Source organism: Orbicella franksi, chromosome 11 (assembly GCF_964199315.1).
Source record: "Orbicella franksi chromosome 11, jaOrbFran1.1, whole genome shotgun sequence".
NCBI classification, from domain to species: domain Eukaryota; kingdom Metazoa; phylum Cnidaria; class Anthozoa; order Scleractinia; family Merulinidae; genus Orbicella; species Orbicella franksi.
Window position 1 is genome coordinate 19,024,313 of NC_138155.1, and position 17,083 is coordinate 19,041,395.

The 17,083-nt window shown below is 37.8% G+C and overlaps 1 protein-coding gene across 10 annotated transcripts in view; it reads right to left on the minus strand.

Annotated features, from left to right (window-relative positions):
* Nucleotides 1-475: 475 nt before the first annotated feature.
* The window catches only part of LOC145503220 (uncharacterized), a 41,276-nt gene continuing 24,668 nt past the window's right edge, over nucleotides 476-17,083 (minus strand). For 5 of the 10 annotated variants that reach the window (XM_081482695.1, XM_081482690.1, XM_081482688.1 and 2 more), the window contains 10 exons: nucleotides 17,016-17,078; nucleotides 16,151-16,225; nucleotides 15,426-15,500; nucleotides 11,528-11,602; nucleotides 10,605-10,667; nucleotides 7,844-7,918; nucleotides 5,959-6,175; nucleotides 4,986-5,105; nucleotides 3,491-3,631; nucleotides 477-1,618 (listed from right to left, as the gene is read on the minus strand). In XM_081482695.1, the coding sequence (XP_081338821.1) occupies nucleotides 1,238-1,618; nucleotides 3,491-3,631; nucleotides 4,986-5,105; nucleotides 5,959-6,175; nucleotides 7,844-7,918; nucleotides 10,605-10,667; nucleotides 11,528-11,602; nucleotides 15,426-15,500; nucleotides 16,151-16,225; nucleotides 17,016-17,078 (1,285 nt within the window). In that variant the 3' untranslated portion in view covers nucleotides 477-1,237. Of the gene's footprint in view, nucleotides 1,619-3,490; nucleotides 3,632-4,985; nucleotides 5,106-5,958; nucleotides 6,176-7,843; nucleotides 7,919-10,604; nucleotides 10,668-11,527; nucleotides 11,603-15,425; nucleotides 15,501-16,150; nucleotides 16,226-17,015; nucleotides 17,079-17,083 lie in introns of all 10 variants that reach the window. The other 5 variants (XM_081482696.1, XM_081482693.1, XM_081482691.1 and 2 more) reach the window with 3 other exon arrangements.

Below are 17,083 nucleotides of genomic sequence, written 5' to 3' on the forward strand. Positions count from 1 at the left end.
AACCAATTTACTGCAGGAAAAAAAAAAATAAACATGTTATTTACGGTCGGTCCGTATGGTGAAAAACTGTGACCTCGGGCTTGAAAATGCTGCCCTCGGCCTGCGGCCTCGGGCAGCATTTTCAAGACCTCGGTCACAGTTTTTCACTATACGGAGCTCCCAGCCGGCAAATAACATATGTACCTATGTCCTCTTTAAAACAACTGATGGATTGCTGGAAAAAAGACAGGAGAAAGAAGAAAATCATAGCGTAAAAGAACTTATTAAGTGTAATGCTTAAAACATCTCGGATCTCAAAATTGGCCTTTAAAATGATTGCTTACACTTCCTGAAAACCTAGAGAATTTGACCGTCACAATAATATGAAAAAAGATTGTCAAAGTTAGAGCTTTGTGTTTTACAAAGTTTGATACAAAATATTTAATGGAAATGTCTGTGAATTCACATTAAAATCAACTGAATAAACACAACAGACACAATCTTGGTCAGAAAGTGAAAAGAGCGGCTTTAATTTTATTTAGTAAAGCTTGTTATCTTGTATTTTGAGAATACTTGTCATATCCCCAGAAGTGAGAGCTTTCAAACCAGTTGATATAGATACATGTATATAAGTTTAAAGCGGCAATTTTTCTTGTTACCCCATCTAAGTTGTACAAGCTTAAAGAATATGACGTTAAGTTTAAGTTTACAGTATTTCGGATCTTCCCTTTAACCTAAATCGTTGGTCATAACTTTTCATCTTATAGACAACTCTAGCTAGTAGATTGGACGAAAATTTACTTCACGTATTTCATTCATAAAGCCCGGTTCACACTTGTGAGATACGCACAAGTATAAGCGCAAGTATAATATAAGCACCAGAAAAATAAACATTTTTCTTGTACTTGTGCTTGTGCTTATTTCACGAGTGGGGTGGCGTGCAATAAACACAAGCATAAGCGCAATAATTGAACCATCGCCATGTTGTTTCTCAGGCGATGTCTCGAAGCAAGGTCTTGAAGATCAATGCAGCAATAAGCGACCTTGTGTGTTTTTGTAAGGAAGTTTCATCTGCGATCTTGTTACATATTAGCGGTTTTCTACCTTAAATCGCACAACGTTTCGCTTAAAAGCAAATTAAAGCAAACAAACAAGCTAACTAACAACTTCTTTATGTCAAACACATCAATATTGTCATGTAACTTTTTTCATTCGGGCCATGAATGATATCCATGCCTAAACAACTTGCAGGCAGTTTCTATGTCATTGTAGTCTCCTCATTCACCTTACAAAGAACTTCCCCTGCACGAATAAGTTTTCCTCCTCCATCTAGCAAGGCAGGCCATAGGTAACAGGCAATCTCCAACTGTTCGTCTGAGGCTTGTCCGTTTGTAGGGCGCCTCGAACACATTTCTGGACTGCTATGATATCCAAGATTTCTGTGAATATATTTTAATGTAGAGGACTGGTACTCCAGTTGCATGGGTGGAACCTGGGTAACCATTCGCCATGTTAGTCGGATGCACGCCTTAATGTAGGTACTGAGCTGCGTCAGCAAATGCTCGGAGCATGAGAACCTGCATGATTTTTCCTTGGTGAGCCATTGCAGCCACTTCTCCCTAATTTTATCCGTTACACGCTGGAAGATAATGTAGTAAAGTGACGCAGAATGAAAGTCAGTTAATGCGTAAGTACACGTTTATGCATTGTACCCATGTGTATATGAAACATGCCATAGTAATTACAGCCAATCAAAAAACAGGAAACGTTTCCATCGTGTGCTGCATTGATGATGTTAGCCACTGATTTTTTATTTTTTTTTTCTATGGCATGGTATAAAAGAGTTTTTCTCATGGTTTACCATGAAATATCTCACTTGTCACTCGCCTAATAAAGCCTCGTGTGTATACCTCTCGAAAGGGTTGCATAACAAATATATCATATTCCTAAGCCCTGGCCAAGCAGACTCGCAATTAGTCGCAAGTAGCCGCAAGTTGAACTTGTGTATGGTCTTGCGTCGGCTGGCCAGACGGACTCGCAAGTTCCCTCGCAAGTATATGCAGGTCGCAAAAAACAATTTCAAGGTTACACATCCTGTATTTCATTGCCTAATAAGTTGCTATGAAAACGAGTAGCTTCATTCAATTTGTATTGACTTGCGTTGTGTGGCCAAACGGTGAAAAACTTGCGTCGACTTGCGTGCAAATTTGATCTCGACCAAAGTGAGCACAAGTCATCGCAAATTAGCGCAAGTACACGCTAGGCCTGGCCAAAAGGAGTCGCAAGTAGACCCAAGTTTCTACCTCGGAATCCGTTTGGCCAGGGCTTTAAGTTGTATATCAAGCATACGGGCATCAACAAAGTTGTTGTTAGCTTATTCGATTACGGAGGTTCGCTCGCAAATTTTCCAGTCGATAGATTTTTTTAAAATTTCACTGCAGTCAGTTAATGAGTTACTTGTGTCAGAAATGCTAAAAAATTGGGGGTCACCGACTTCGTCTCAGTTGTAAAGCGTGTGGAAAACTACCCTGATTTTGAAAAATGGCGCACGTAATTCAGCGTGGTCTACAGGGGTTTATAGTTTAAAATATCGAAGGTGAGTCAACGGAGGCAAACGATCTTAGTCATATTTTGTAGAAGTGGGTCTGTTGCGTAAATAATTCCAAATGTTCCTAACGTTTTCACAAAACTTAACCCTTCAAGAGGCATTTGAAACCGCCGCGCAGATAAATGAAGGGCTAAAAAGAAGAGAATTCGATGGTGCATTTTACAAAAAATATCAAACGTCTAATCGATAGATTTTCTTTATTTTTCGCTAAACGTAGAAGATCGGTAGAGAAAATGATCCATCAAAAGAAAAATAGGGCTCACTGAGCGTCCAAGATCGTAGAATCTAGACAAAGCTATAACAATGGGTATCTGCCCTATCATTTGTTCATTTTATTACTTAGCGCGCGCTCGATGCATGACGTGGCATGTGAATTTGTTTGCGCAGTAAGGATACGCAGAAACAAGTAGCGCGAACGTCCTTTTGTTAAAGCAAAAGACTGGAAACGAATTAACTATCGAAGTTAGTGAAAAAGATAACAATAGACTTTTCCCGCATTCCAAGATGGAAGGGTGGACAAAAATACAGCAAATGTATATGTCCACCCCAACCTCGCTCTGATGCTATTGTTCGTACGCACTGAAATGGAATGCGGGAAAGGTCTATTAACAAGCTTCTCTGAACCTCATGTACATTCATTTACCTTGCACTGTTTTAAGGTCTTGCAAGGTGGTATAAGAATGTCACAACGAGATCGTACGCTACGTCGGAAGACTATCTAGTGTGTGTCGAAAACTCATTCGTCCAGAGGAAACTTCCCCTTTTGTTAAAGGCCATACAGAAATTAAACTAAACTTAAGAAACAGATTATACTTCTTAAAATACTTTGTCGTACAGTGATAAATATTTTGCATAAACAATCTCCGTGTACTATTGCAATAGATGCGAAAGTTGGAACCATACTTTTTCCAGAGACTCAAGGTCGCATTTGTGTGCAGTTTCTTTCAAAGAAAGTACCAGAGCATCAAAGACATCAATGGGATATTCCAATTCTGGTCTGTATGGCATTACGCTGAAAGGGATGTTGTACGGCAAGCGCCCACTCTTCAGTCGATGACGGAAAGAAAAGAAAACAGGCAATAATTAACAAATAGTTACACAAACAAAATGTGATCATAATCAGTACATGGTACGCATAAGGCTTCGAACAAAATAAGATGTCGAATAAATGATCCTTGTGTGACTGATATTAAAGTTACAAAGTTGTGTTTGGTTTGATCAATATTAGCAGAAAGGTTAACACTTATGTGCAACGTAGCCATACATGTACATTCTATGTAAAGCCCTGCCCAAACGGACTTGCAAGTAGTCGCAAGTATGCGCAAGTTGAACTTGCGTCGAGATTTGCTTTGGGTGGCCAAACGGACTTGCAAGATTCCTTGCAAGTACACGTAAGTCGCAAAAAAAAAAAGAAAAAAAACCATGACAAGGCTACTGACAGCAGAGATATCCCGTATTAATTTCATTGGCTAGTAGGTTGCATTGCCATCATAATTACAATGAATGGGCGTCACTCAATTTGCGTTGACGTGCGATGGGTGCCCAGACGACGACTTGCGTGTAAATTTGATCTCGACCAAAGTGAGCGCAAGTCATCGCAAGTCAACGCAAGTGCACGAAAGGCCTGGCCAAACAGTGTCGCAAGTAGACCCAAATTTTCAACTTGGGTCTAATTGTGAGTCCGTTTAGCTAGGGCTTAAGAGCTGACCAATACATGGCCTGTAATAAAATCTTGAATATTTTGAATTTTTTAATTTTTTTGCCGATTAATTAACGATTTTTTTAAGCGTCTCTATACGCATTTTTTATCCAAAATCTTCTAGTCGCTGGTTCAAATTCGGAGAAAAATATTTCACTTTCCTGAACGAAAGTATATTGTGTTACGGCTGTACGATTTTTCCTTGCACGTTTCTGGCTTAGCTTCTACGAAAAAAACGTTTCCACGTGGTTGTCACTTCTGCTGGTTCCTTGTTTTCAATTGCGGTTGGAGTTTTTCTCTCTTCCCTCCATGTTAAAGTTGGAATAGAACGGTTGGTTTATTTAGTAGTCGGTTAAGACAGTGAGTTAATTCTCTATTTTATAAAATGACTCAGTTTAAGTTCGTTTCGGACTAAAGAAAGTCTACTCAGCCATCTTCACCTTCCGACACGTCTGCTGATGGTGCCTTCTATTTCGATCGGTAATTGTTTTCTGACGTGTTGCTATTCTGCCAATTTGGCATCGACGTTTATGTATTACGCAGTGAATTGATGAGAATTCGCCGCATTTTGTTTATGACCCTAACGTAACAATGGCGCCATCAGAAAATGATTCATTGCTATTAATCAAAATAATCTGCACTGACTCTACAAGATGTCATTTTCAAGTAAAGTTACACTAGGCTTTTTTTTTTCTTTACCTTTGCTCTAAAGACAAGTTCTGCGCCCATTTTCGGAGCAAGGTCAATCATATTTGTAGTCATGACCTTAAACAACGTAAGCACTGCTTCTTTTGTTTCCTTTATCTCTTCATAGGCTGTCTGTCAGGAAAAATAGACAGGAAGTGCAAATAAGTTAAGTGGTTAGCGTTTATCTCTGTGCAAGTCAACACATACACAAGGATTTAAAGCCTTGTAGCTCCCGTAAGACATGGCGGTTCATGTCGCAGGACTGCAAAAAAAAATATAATCCTGGTCATAAACCACAACGACATTGCACGTCTTCCTCAGCTTGCACTAAACATTCTAAAAGCTCGTTATGCATATGCATAAAAATGTTTTTTTTTTTTTTTTTTTACATTTTATAACTCCGCCATGCTAATGATAAACTTTACATCAATTGTGAGATGTTATCACCAGTTATTTCCAATTGCAGCTGGGACCCTTCTTTATCGTAATCCTGAGGCGTAGTAGTGGGGGTGGAGGGTGGGGAATAAAAAATTGAGAATTTGTAAAGAAGGATTTTCTCTGTGATTCTAAATCTTTCAGTACTATTTATTTATCCCTCCAGCTCTTTGCCTGGGTTGCTTTAAATTGTCACGCCATCAAAAATCTAAGAAGTCAAGAATTTGATTGTTATAGAGGATCACTGGATTATCAACTTATCCGAGTATCAGGTGTGTAGGATATTCTGTACTTATCCGTCACTAAGTTTTACAAACATTATTCTGACTTTAGATAGCGAAATTTAAGATGAAGGATCCAAGATGCGGACATACTGACTTCTTATAACGTCACATTAGGTCATGAAGTAGTGTAAACCGTTTAATACAAAACAATTTCGAAAGGTCTTGTTACAACCCATGGGAGGGGATCCATCCACCAACACTCCACTCCTTGTACCACGTCCGAGGGTTAAAGTTTTTATGCAAGAGAACTATTTTGGATACCTTACCTCAAAAATCATGCAAGCTAGTCGTGGGTAAGAAATACCAACTTCACTTTCTTCTTTAGATCCATATATCTCCTGCATTTTCTCGCATGCGTCCATTCTTTCGTCTTCGAAAAATGCAGTAAAGTCTTTTTCCACTTCCGACGGCCTATTGGAAGAAGTGGTGTCCTCAACCTTTCTCTGGTCTTTTTGTACTTGTTTTTCACTGAGATAAGCCAGCCTTTGAATGTATAACGCGTAAGTAAAAAAGAAACTGTTATACAATGTAATAACGAGGAACCACAAGAAAAATCCCAACAAGAGATTATCAAGGTACGAGAGTGAATCCGCGGTATAGGCCCTATACCAATAGTAATTCCTCTTAAGTTATTTTTAGGCATGGTGCCTAGTTCTTCCGCTGATGTTACTTGCCGTTGCGTGGATGTTTTCGTGGAGGATTTGTTTATGTTTCGTTTCGTTTCAAAGCGAAGGAAAACCTCCCAGACAGACGCTCGCCGCCCAAACAACAAAAGGGAGTTAAACCAACAACGACAACAACGCCAAGGACAACCTCGACCAAAAAACGACTTTATATTCAATTTACTAATATAAATTGGCCTTCGTATTACACGTTTTGTAGAATACGTAGAACGTAGGCATTTCACGTTGTTGTTTTGTAGAGAACGTCAAAGAAATGAACAGAGAATTATAACGCACACGTACAGAGCCATGTACACGTTGCCGTTACCATTGTGGTTTGCTTTTTTAACTCTCCAAAACCGAATGAACGGCAAGAGAATGAACAGCCAAACGAGCACAAAGCAAAAGAAAGCCTAACCGAACAAAGAGACGGATGAGAGTGCAGAAAACATTTGTGCTATGAAATTTCTTTTGAAAATAAAAACATATAAAATGACTTTTCACTTCATTTCCCGCCATTTCGTCTCAGGTGGCTTTGAGATAGTCGCTTGGGCTATCACGCATCGTGCGAGCAACATCTTCGGAAGAACTGGGTACCACGTCTAAATATAACTTTAAGAGGGTTTATCTTAGCTATAAGGCCTAAATGGGGGATTCACTCTCTTAGCTTGATCTTCTCTTGATCCCAAAGAACTCTTTCGCAATTTTCCCGTTCTTATACGCCAAAGGAGTAACAGGGTTCTTTTAAAATCAGACGAATCCACCCACATCTCAAAATGAAAAGGAGCTGCACGACAAGCTGAATATGTCCTATGAAAATATATAGGTTATAGAATCTGATGAGCTCGAAACGCGAGTCATGCAATCTATTAAACAGGTCACGATATAATTCTACTAATCGTTCAAAACTTTATATAAATCCTCCTCACAGACACCTCGCGATCGAGAACGCAATGAAGCGGCTGTCATTTTGTTAACAAGCGCACACTGCTACGCTACTCACTATCTGCAACAGATTAGGTAGTGAGTAGCGTAGCCAATCAGAGAAAGGCATTCGTGATAGAACGCTAGTAGATTTATACTAGAGCTCGATAGAACAACGGAGAGCAATGGAGAGCATTTTATCTCTTTCTTTTAGAAAATTTCGCTTCGAAAGAAAAAACACTTGTTTATTTTGATCATCAAAATGTAAATTCTCTTTGCTCGCGCTATCATTACGCCAACAGCTCGTACAAGTTCCGTGTTGCTATCGAGTTTTTAGTGGTAAAAAATAAAGAAAATAGATTGTTTATGTCTCGGAACTATCGGTCTGATAGTTGCTCCTTGAAAATTTCATGTTCTTAAAACTAGCATATTTGCCCTCGAAGCATCTTTTCCGTGGGAACAACCATCAGCCGATAGTTCCTCGACAGAAACACTCTGCTGTTTAAATAGAAACCTCGAACTCGGACTTTTAACTATTTCCTAAATTCAAACAACATGCACGTACCTTGTTTTCATTTTTTTTAACTCTTCATCTTTTTTTGCCACGAAAACTTTACACCTCTCTTTTAATTCACTGCACCTGTTAAGACAAAATAAAGTGGAACAAAAACTTTTATAATCATGTATGTTACCATGTGTCTAGTTTCGGTCGTCGGCAATGTTTTTCGTACGTAGGCTAAAATTAGGTATACTGGAAAATTCTTTTTTTTTCAGATTCCGGAAGTAAGAAAAATGTTCTTGATAAATCCATTAAGTCAGTCACAAGGTCTGCCCATTTACGTGGACTTGTTTGAAATTGCGTTACCCTATTCAGACCGGGGGCGGCCTCGCCAGCTTTGAAAGCGTGCAATTTTAAAAGAATTTGGGCAGTTAATAATCGCCAAATTTGGCATCTTTTCCTCAAATGTATCTGAAAAGAGTTTGGTAGACATGCCATTGGTCAAGGATCTTAAAGTTTCAATGGTAACGATATTCTGACAGGTGTGTTTGTTTAAGTTTGAATTTGGCTAATGTTAATGAAAAGAACTCTAACGTTCTTATAGTAACTTCTACTTTTTTAGCGTTTTTTTTCTTAGCTATCTTTGTCAGTTTTGACGGTTCCCTAAAGTTTTATGAAAATCCTCGCATCTAACTTGGAGGAACTCTGAAGCGGCTGTTCGTAAATGATGGTGTTATTTCCAAGTCATACGACGTCGTCGTTCCATGTTATGGATTTCAAATGGAAATGGTTTTAGTCGTGCAATAAATTTCTCCAAGTTTCACTGTCACAACTTTAGAGCTCCAAGAGTTACAAAGTGTGTCGTAAAAAGTCTCTCCCCCCATTCCAGTTGACCATGAAAGTCCTGTCTGAATAGGTTTAACACTTCATTGTATCCAAATCTAGAGGAATTTATGAAATAAGTAAAATTATCTCGCATTTTGATTGGTTCTCACCTATGATCTATTAAAGTACAGACATTTTCTTCTCTGATTTTAAAATGGCGGAGAGTTTTCAGAATTTAGGTAATATTTTACGTAGCTGGGTGAAAGATAAGGCACAAAGATGTCTTGTCGAGGCTGTGAACAGGTACGAGAAGCAGGAAGAAGAAAGAAAAAGCCGTTTCTTTTTATAAAAAGAATTACCCAGAATAAATACTCCAGCAGTCTCAGTCGGCGGTCGAGCGAGACTAAAGCAAACACAAAATTGGTCTTGAAATTAATTCAAGGTAAGAAACCATTGCTTTGTCTCGAATTTAGCAAGCCCAATAAGCAAAGTGTTTGTGAAATTAATTTATTTACAAATTCAACTTTTCCCAGTCTCAAAATAAATGTCGACACAGATTGATGCCAGGAATGAAACATCAAAACACCACTTCTTGAGATCAGTTAAGAAAAAACACGTAACCTTGTTTTTCGACGCGAATGTTTTAGGGAACAGCAGCGAGCAAATTATAGCTCACTACAGCTCACGACCAACTGTATCGCAGTTTGAAAGTGTCTCCGACGCTATATCAAATTGATCTGAGAATCACCAATCACAGACGACACAAATTTCCGTGACTAAAGCTCCTTTTATTCAAACCTCGAATCGAATGGCCTCCAGTGTTGACCGCAACCGCAAGTTTTCCTAGCGTATTTTTTAACTCCTGCCTATTCAAGGCAACGTCCAGGTTTACTCAGTTCACGAGGCTGCTCTGATGACAACAACTAACTTGACTTTTCCAGCATTTTCTTTAAGATTTGTAGTAGTTCCATTCTACTTTCCCTGTAAGTTCATTTCACGAGAAGCGACGCGTGATTCAAGTTTGACAGCGGCGTGATTTTCCTGGACCAATCACAATTCTTTGCCACGCAAAGTAACCAATATGTTAAAAGATTTTGAAATAAAAAAGCTTTTTCTGTCGTAGTTTGTTTCTTTATTGTATAAACAAGTAGATACCATGGTGCCGTGAGTCTGAACATTAGTGACATTCTCGGATGTCGCCTCGTGTGCCACTTTTTTGTTCTTACAACATTTTTACGTCATCAGTGAACTATTACTGAACAGACGCACTGTAGTATGGAATGTATTTGTAAATACACCATCCAGATTTGAAAAACCTTTTCTGATATTAAAATAAAAGCCTTGTCATCGCCTTATCTGTCTCTAATTATTTCTGACGTATTGCATATTTCTTAGTTATTTTAGGCATAACTTCAGTTGGCTACTAGTAAAAGTTTTATTTAATCTTTACTGAAAAAGGCGTTTCACAGATTTCGATACTGAGCAATAAATTCACAGATTCAATAACAGCGTTTTTTGGATTCTTTTCTAGAGTACTCATAAGCTTCTTTTAACCCCCCCCCCCCTTCCCCGCCCCTTATCCAAATCTATGAGACTAATTAAACACTTCAACATGAAGAAATCTGAGACGACCTACATCTTTCAGTCCCTGGCAGTGTACTGGGGACAGTAAAGTATGGCTTCTCATCGTTTAACGGTCCCCACAAGCGGCCGTGGGATGAAAAGGTTGTCCCAGGTTTCTTCTCGTTTCTATAGTAGCGAACGCAAAATTTACATTTTCCAATATCTTCTCTGACATTAAAATCAATGGTTCATGATCACCGCTTTAACAATCAATCAATCAATCAATCTATCTATCTATCTATCTATCAATCAATCAATCAATCAATCAGTCAACCATAGTTATGTGTCAAAACTACTAGCTGACTATTTTGCAGTCAGCCTACTAATTAGTGAAATCTCATGCTAAACATATGATATCACGTACTTGTTATATATTTACCTTGTCTCACATTGTTTCACTTTGTCGTCCTTGATGTTTATTTGTTGAGTTAGGTACTCGTTACTGAGTATTGAAACAAAGAAGAAGCCAAGTGGCGTTACAGATGGGCCTGTCGACTTTACGGGATAAATCCGTTACATGACTTTTAAGATGGGTCATCTGATGTTTTTTAGAAACGTATCATCTCAACTTTGAAGGCTGGTCAACCTCACTGTCTGCGCTCGGTCGGGAAAACCGCTTCACATAGTTATTGTAGATTGATTTAAAGTAGAAAAAACATGAGTTTAATTGACATCGGTTCCAGGCTACATGTGTCAGCAATTTTTTTTTTTTTTCATGTAGATATAATTGAACTATATAAAAGACCGCATATAACTATAGATTTCCATGACTGCAAATTGCTTTTTTTCGGCACATCGTGACACTCACCACGCGAAAAAAAAAGATACGAAAAATTACTCTTAGATTTCCACAATTAGGTCAATCGTCTTATTGCAACTCCTTTGCTTAACAAAATCTGTTTCCAAAATTGAGAGAACTTATCAAATATTATATTATTTGTCATTTATATTCGGCACTTGAGCCCATTCTTCCTTTCACAACAGTTTCGCACTCTCTGTTGAACATTTTTATGGCAAGCAAGCGAAGTTGGGGACTTATACCGATTTAGGCGTGGGCCTTTGGAAAGGAAATTCCTCTTCCTTAAACTGGTTAGGGCTACTTTCTTATGGAAATGTTGATAAGTTTTTGAAGTGTTTTATTCCCTCTAAACGTTTCATCCCGATAGCCCCTCCCCTTAAGTATTCCATCTCCACTCTCCCTTTCCTCTCCGTACTAGACGGACAAAAAATATTCAGTAATAAAACAGCCCGAGCTTTGAAATAGTAAACATGATTAATTTTGATTATGACATGTTCATGTACCTTGTTTTTATTCCCTTCAACTCTTCATCTTTACTTGCCAGCAAAACCTTACACCTCTCTCTAAGTTCATTGCGCCTGTTAAAAGAAAGAGCAAAATGGAATGAAATTGTCTACAAAGTTAAAGGCTGGACGTGTGTCTTGCCTGTTTAGATTTTCGTCAAAAATGTTTTAATGGAATTGAATTTTTCTAAACTACAGAGTTTTTCAAGGATTTCTAGTCCGGACTATGTTTCCAATACGGACCGACCAAGGTCGGCAAATAACATATACTTATTTAACTCGGACAACCGCACAAACAAGGTACTTTAGTCGCAGCGATTTTTATGTTTTGTTTGATCGATTTCTTGTTTCTTTTGGAGGGGAGAGGGAGGGAATATAACTGAAAAACCCTTTGTTAAATGTGTTGGCACTATTCATCAAATTAGCCTTATTAAGTATTCCATAAGGTTAGCAAAGATAATAAAAGTTAGCCTGAGAAGTATTGAATTCTAAGTTAGAACGATAATACAAGGGGCGATCATCAGACTAGTAGGTTATTATAATTAGGGGGTGGTCGGTGCAGGCGTAAAACTTTATAAAAGTTATCGGCTGGAACGATTCACCTTCTGAACTTTTTGTCAGGTATAAATTTACAAATTAACTATTATTTCATGCATGACGTCATCTTGCTGGGGAAATTGCAAGCGAACTACAGCGATGTTTTGGTAAACAATACACCCAACCAAATAAAAAAGAAAAAAGAAAAAAATATTTGTAAGGGATTTGAACCAGTGACCCCAAGACGGTGGACAAATACTAAGTTCCAGTGTAAGCGAGATATCAAAGCGTCGTGTGAAGACATACAATAGAGTGAATTCGTATAACCCGTTCCTTATATGTTAATGAGGCGTATACTATTCTAATGACTAGTTTGGGTACGCGAGAGATCGTTTTGCCGTTGGAATGTACTGGACTGCTTAAAACCTGAACCAGAATATTCTTAGCAAAAAACAGTGAAGGTGCGCGAAATACGCTTAGTACTCTTGAAAATTCTTGCCATATTTTTGTCGTTACATTACATTGTATTGTTGGCTTTCTGACCCCTGTGGCTGAGAAAAACTCGCGCCGGTACTTGCACGCAGGCATGCAAGCATCGGAAGAAAACAATATCTCATTTAAGGCTTATTATTTTGAATAAATGTCTACAATTAGGAATTTGAAGCGCTAGGAGAGTTTTCTTTTCTATTCAACCTTAAATTAAACGACCACAATATCATGCAACATCCACAAATGTTGCATGAGAAATTTGACCATTTTCAAATTTGAGCCAACAACACCCAACATGTCGCAACACCTCCCAACACGTCGCAACAGGGTTGTGACTTTCCAGGAGCGAAGCCACGTGTAGATTATGCCTTAACAGGAGCTTGAACCACTCGAACGCACATTGTAATTCAAAGAAACCAGGTCACAGTAAAATCGATCATTAGCGTTTATTGGAAGGAGCGATGAATCAACAATATAGAAATCAGGATAACAAAATAGAGATGAACTTGTGATGTGAAGTCGTAGTGACGGTTGTGATTGTGTGGTTCGAACTAAAGGCAAAACGATACAAAAGGCTTATGTAAGCTAATACTAGTTAAGATACAAAACATAAATCAAGGATACCGATGGAACATAAATCTTAAACTATAACGACACGATTACAACTAAAATATATGTAGCAAAGACTTACTTTGATCTTGCTCCCGCGAGGGTAGCAATGGTAGGAACGATAGCTTAACACGATAGCGATGATAGCGAAGGCGTAAAATAACAGCGAAAACGTAGATGGCGTAACTAAAACTGATAAAAATGTGGTGTCTCTAATTACTTGATTCCAAAGGTTATATTGCGAAACTTGCATTGATCACAGCAATTACAGCATGAATAGCAAAACTTAAAAAATGTACATAATCGTCAATAAGTAATAGTTATTTAAACAAAACAAAGAAGAAAACGAGTTACGAAAGTAACAAGGGTGGCCAAACGCGCGCAACATGTCGCGCCCAACAATGTTGCGATATGCTGCGTTGAAATGTTGCGATCGTTTGGCTGGGGCTTGAAACAGATCAAATTTTTTATGTAACATTTGTGGATGTTGCATGATGTTGTAGTCGTTTGGCCAGGTTCCTGCACCAATGTTGCACTCGGGCATGCGCACGTTCAATTTTCAATACCCAACATGTCGCAACACGTCGCAACAGGGTGGCCAAACGCGTGCAACATGTTGCGCCCTACAATGCTGGGATCGTTTGGCCGGAGCTTGCAAATGCTGGGCCAACAATGTTGCGATATGTTGTGTTGATATGTTGCGATCGTTTGGCCGGGGCTTAACATCCTTCCTATCAGATGGAAGTATTTATTGAATCTCATCCAACTTACATGAAGTTAAAAGCACGATAAAACGCGCGAAAATGTTCATTGAAAAATCTGACAAAGCGACACGCACACACACAAAAAAACAAAATTTCTCTTAGATCGCGGTGAGTTAGTTTTACCTTTTCTCGATCTCGGCCAAACAAACCGCTCAGTTAACCTAAATATCAAGCTGACAACAAACGAAAATTGAAGTCGGGAAAAGAGTTTCTCGAAAGTTAGATAAATTTGGATCGGTTTTCCGAAGAATTAGTGAAGACAAACTGCACGTTTTCAATAGTGCATGGTTCAAGTTTTAGGTGGTTGAGCTCTCAGTCCCTCACGGCCTCTTCGGCAAAAGAAAAGAACAAAATGGAACCAGACACTTTTAAAAAGCGAGAGTGGGGAAGAAAGCGAGTAAGCACCCCTGGCTTTGGACTGTTTGAGAAGCTCTCCTTTAAAATCAGGTTTGTGGGTTAGGTTTTCCTTTCCACTACGTTTAGCGCTTCTAAGGCTGAAATTAAACACATGAGTGGCTTTTAAAAATAACATCTGTTATTACTGTTATATGGTAAAATAAGCTTAAATAAAGAGAAAACTGGGAATTAAAGAAAAATGTCAGAAATGTATTCTATTTGTGCGCAATGCAGTCGTTCATTTAAGCGGCTGTTCCTTCAAGAGTTCAATTCACGATCCGAGTGATCGAACAAACCTGAGACCCAGGAACTGAAATAATTCATCAGATACTACCAGTATTTGATAAAACGTCCTTTATTTAAGCTCAGTAAACTATTATCTGTTACGTTGTTGGAACAGAAGAACTTAGTATGTAAGACTTCACTTAAAACAGAAATTTGTTAAAACTCTCATGTACAAGTTTTGCTCGCCGAAAGCATTTAAATGGCTTTCGACGCCAGAAAAGTTTTACAATGAAAACTTGTGCTGAATTTTAATGTGGTCAAATCGCAGAAAAATTCTCATTAAAATTGCCGCTATATATGCATTACTAATCTCAAAAGGTTGAGACAGACCAGTTTGTTGTTTTCTTGGTCTTCTCCGAGTGTCTGTTCAAACAGCTGATTCAACTGCTCGCTTAGATTGGCAAATCTCTTACGTGGAGGGCCCGGCAAAAAACTGGAGCTGGACATTTGGTTGCTCACAGTAATGAACTTCCTCATCATTTTTCCATATTTTAGGAGAAAAAAAGGGAATTATGTTTTGAAAAGCGGTAAATTCGATTCTAAAAAATGCTGAGATAAAGTACAAATAAGCAAGCTGACGTCAGCTAGGGTGCAACCCACGGATCGCGCGTATTAGCCAGCCAATCAGAACGCGCGGTTTGTTAAGGCATTATAATATTATTTATTGAACCTCAACAATAAATTGTAGTTTTCATACCGGTCATATAGGAATACTAGGTCTAATACTCTAACTATAAAGATTATCTTATTATTTAACATTAATCATTTTACATCTTGCTCGTGTAAGTATCTAGTTTTACTATGACATGTACATGTACCTTGTTTCCATTCCCTTCAACTCTTCATCTTTACTTGCTAGCAAAACCCTGCACTCTTCTGTAAGTTTATTGTACCTGTTATAAGTAAAGAAAAACAATAGTTCATTAAAAAGAATGGTAATATAAAAATATGCCACAAGCGACTTTTCGACGTTCTCGCACGTCATTATAGAACGTCGAAATGTTGAAACGTGGAGAACGTTGAAACGTTGCTTATAGCATATTTTAATGTTACCTTTCTTTTTAATGAACTATTGTTTTTCTAGTATTTATAGAATCTTCATGCTGTTTTTTTTTTTTTTAAAGTAAAGCAAAATGAAATGAAAATGTACAAAGACATTTGGTTGCTCACAGAAATTAACTTCCTCATTTCCGAAATAATTATTAGATTGTTCCATATTTTAGGGGAAAAAAAGGAATTATGTTTCGAAAAGGGGTAAACTCGATAAAAAAAATGCCGAGATAAAGTACAAATAAACAAACTGACGTCAGCTAGGGTGCAACCCACGGATCGCGCGTATTAGGCAATCAGAACGCGCGGTTTGTTAAGGCTATGTTATAATATTATTTATTGAACCTTAACAATAAATAGTAGTTTTCATACCAGTCATATAGGAATACTAGGTCTAATACTCTAACTATAAAGATTATTTAATTATTGAACATTATTCATTTTACATCTTGCTCGTGTAAGTATCTAGTTTTACTATGACATGTACATGTACTTTGTTTCCATTCCCTTCAACTCTTCATCTTTACTTGCTAGCAAAACCCTGCACTCTTCTGTAAGTTTATTGTACCTGTTAAAAGTAAAGAAAAACAATGGTTCATTAAAAAGAATGGTAACACAAAAATATGCCACAAGCGACGTTTCGACGTTCTCGCACGTCATTATAAAACGTCGAAACGTCGAAACGTGGAGAACGTCGAAACGTCGCTTGTAGCATATTTTTATGTTACCTTTCTTTTTAATGAACTATTGTTTCTCTTGTATTTATAGAATGTTCATACTGTTTTTTTCTTTAAATGAAATGAACATGTACAAAGACATTTGGTTGCTCACAGAAATTAACTTCCTCACCTCCAGAATAATTATTACATTTTTTCATATTTTAGGAGACAAAAAAATAGGAATTACGTTTTGAAAAAAGGTATTGTTTTTCTTGTAGTTATAGAACATTCATACTGTTTTTTTTTTTTTTAAGTAAAGCAAAATAAAATGAAAATGTACAAAGATTTAGGTTACACGCGTCTCTTTCATGTTTGGATTGTCGCCGAAGATGTTTTTCGGAGCGTACATACTTACATAAGCATGAACTGATTAGGGTTTAAATTTATTCATTCTAATGAAAGAGGCGTTTGTCAGATTTTGACCTGAATCCACAAATTCAATCACAATGTCAGTCTGCCCATCTCTGCTAGCGTAGTTTAAAATTACTTTACACATCTCTTATCCGAAAGAAGCTATAGGAGTAACGCACTATCCATATTTTCAAATTCCTCATCTGAAATTAAAACAGTCTCGTGATCGCTGCCGCTTATAATTTATTTTGACGTAGGTATATCTCTAGTAACTTGCTGCATACTTACTTTGCTTCATATTCTTTCACTTGATCCTCTTTGTCACAAATTTGTTGTTTCAGATCCTCGTTACTAAA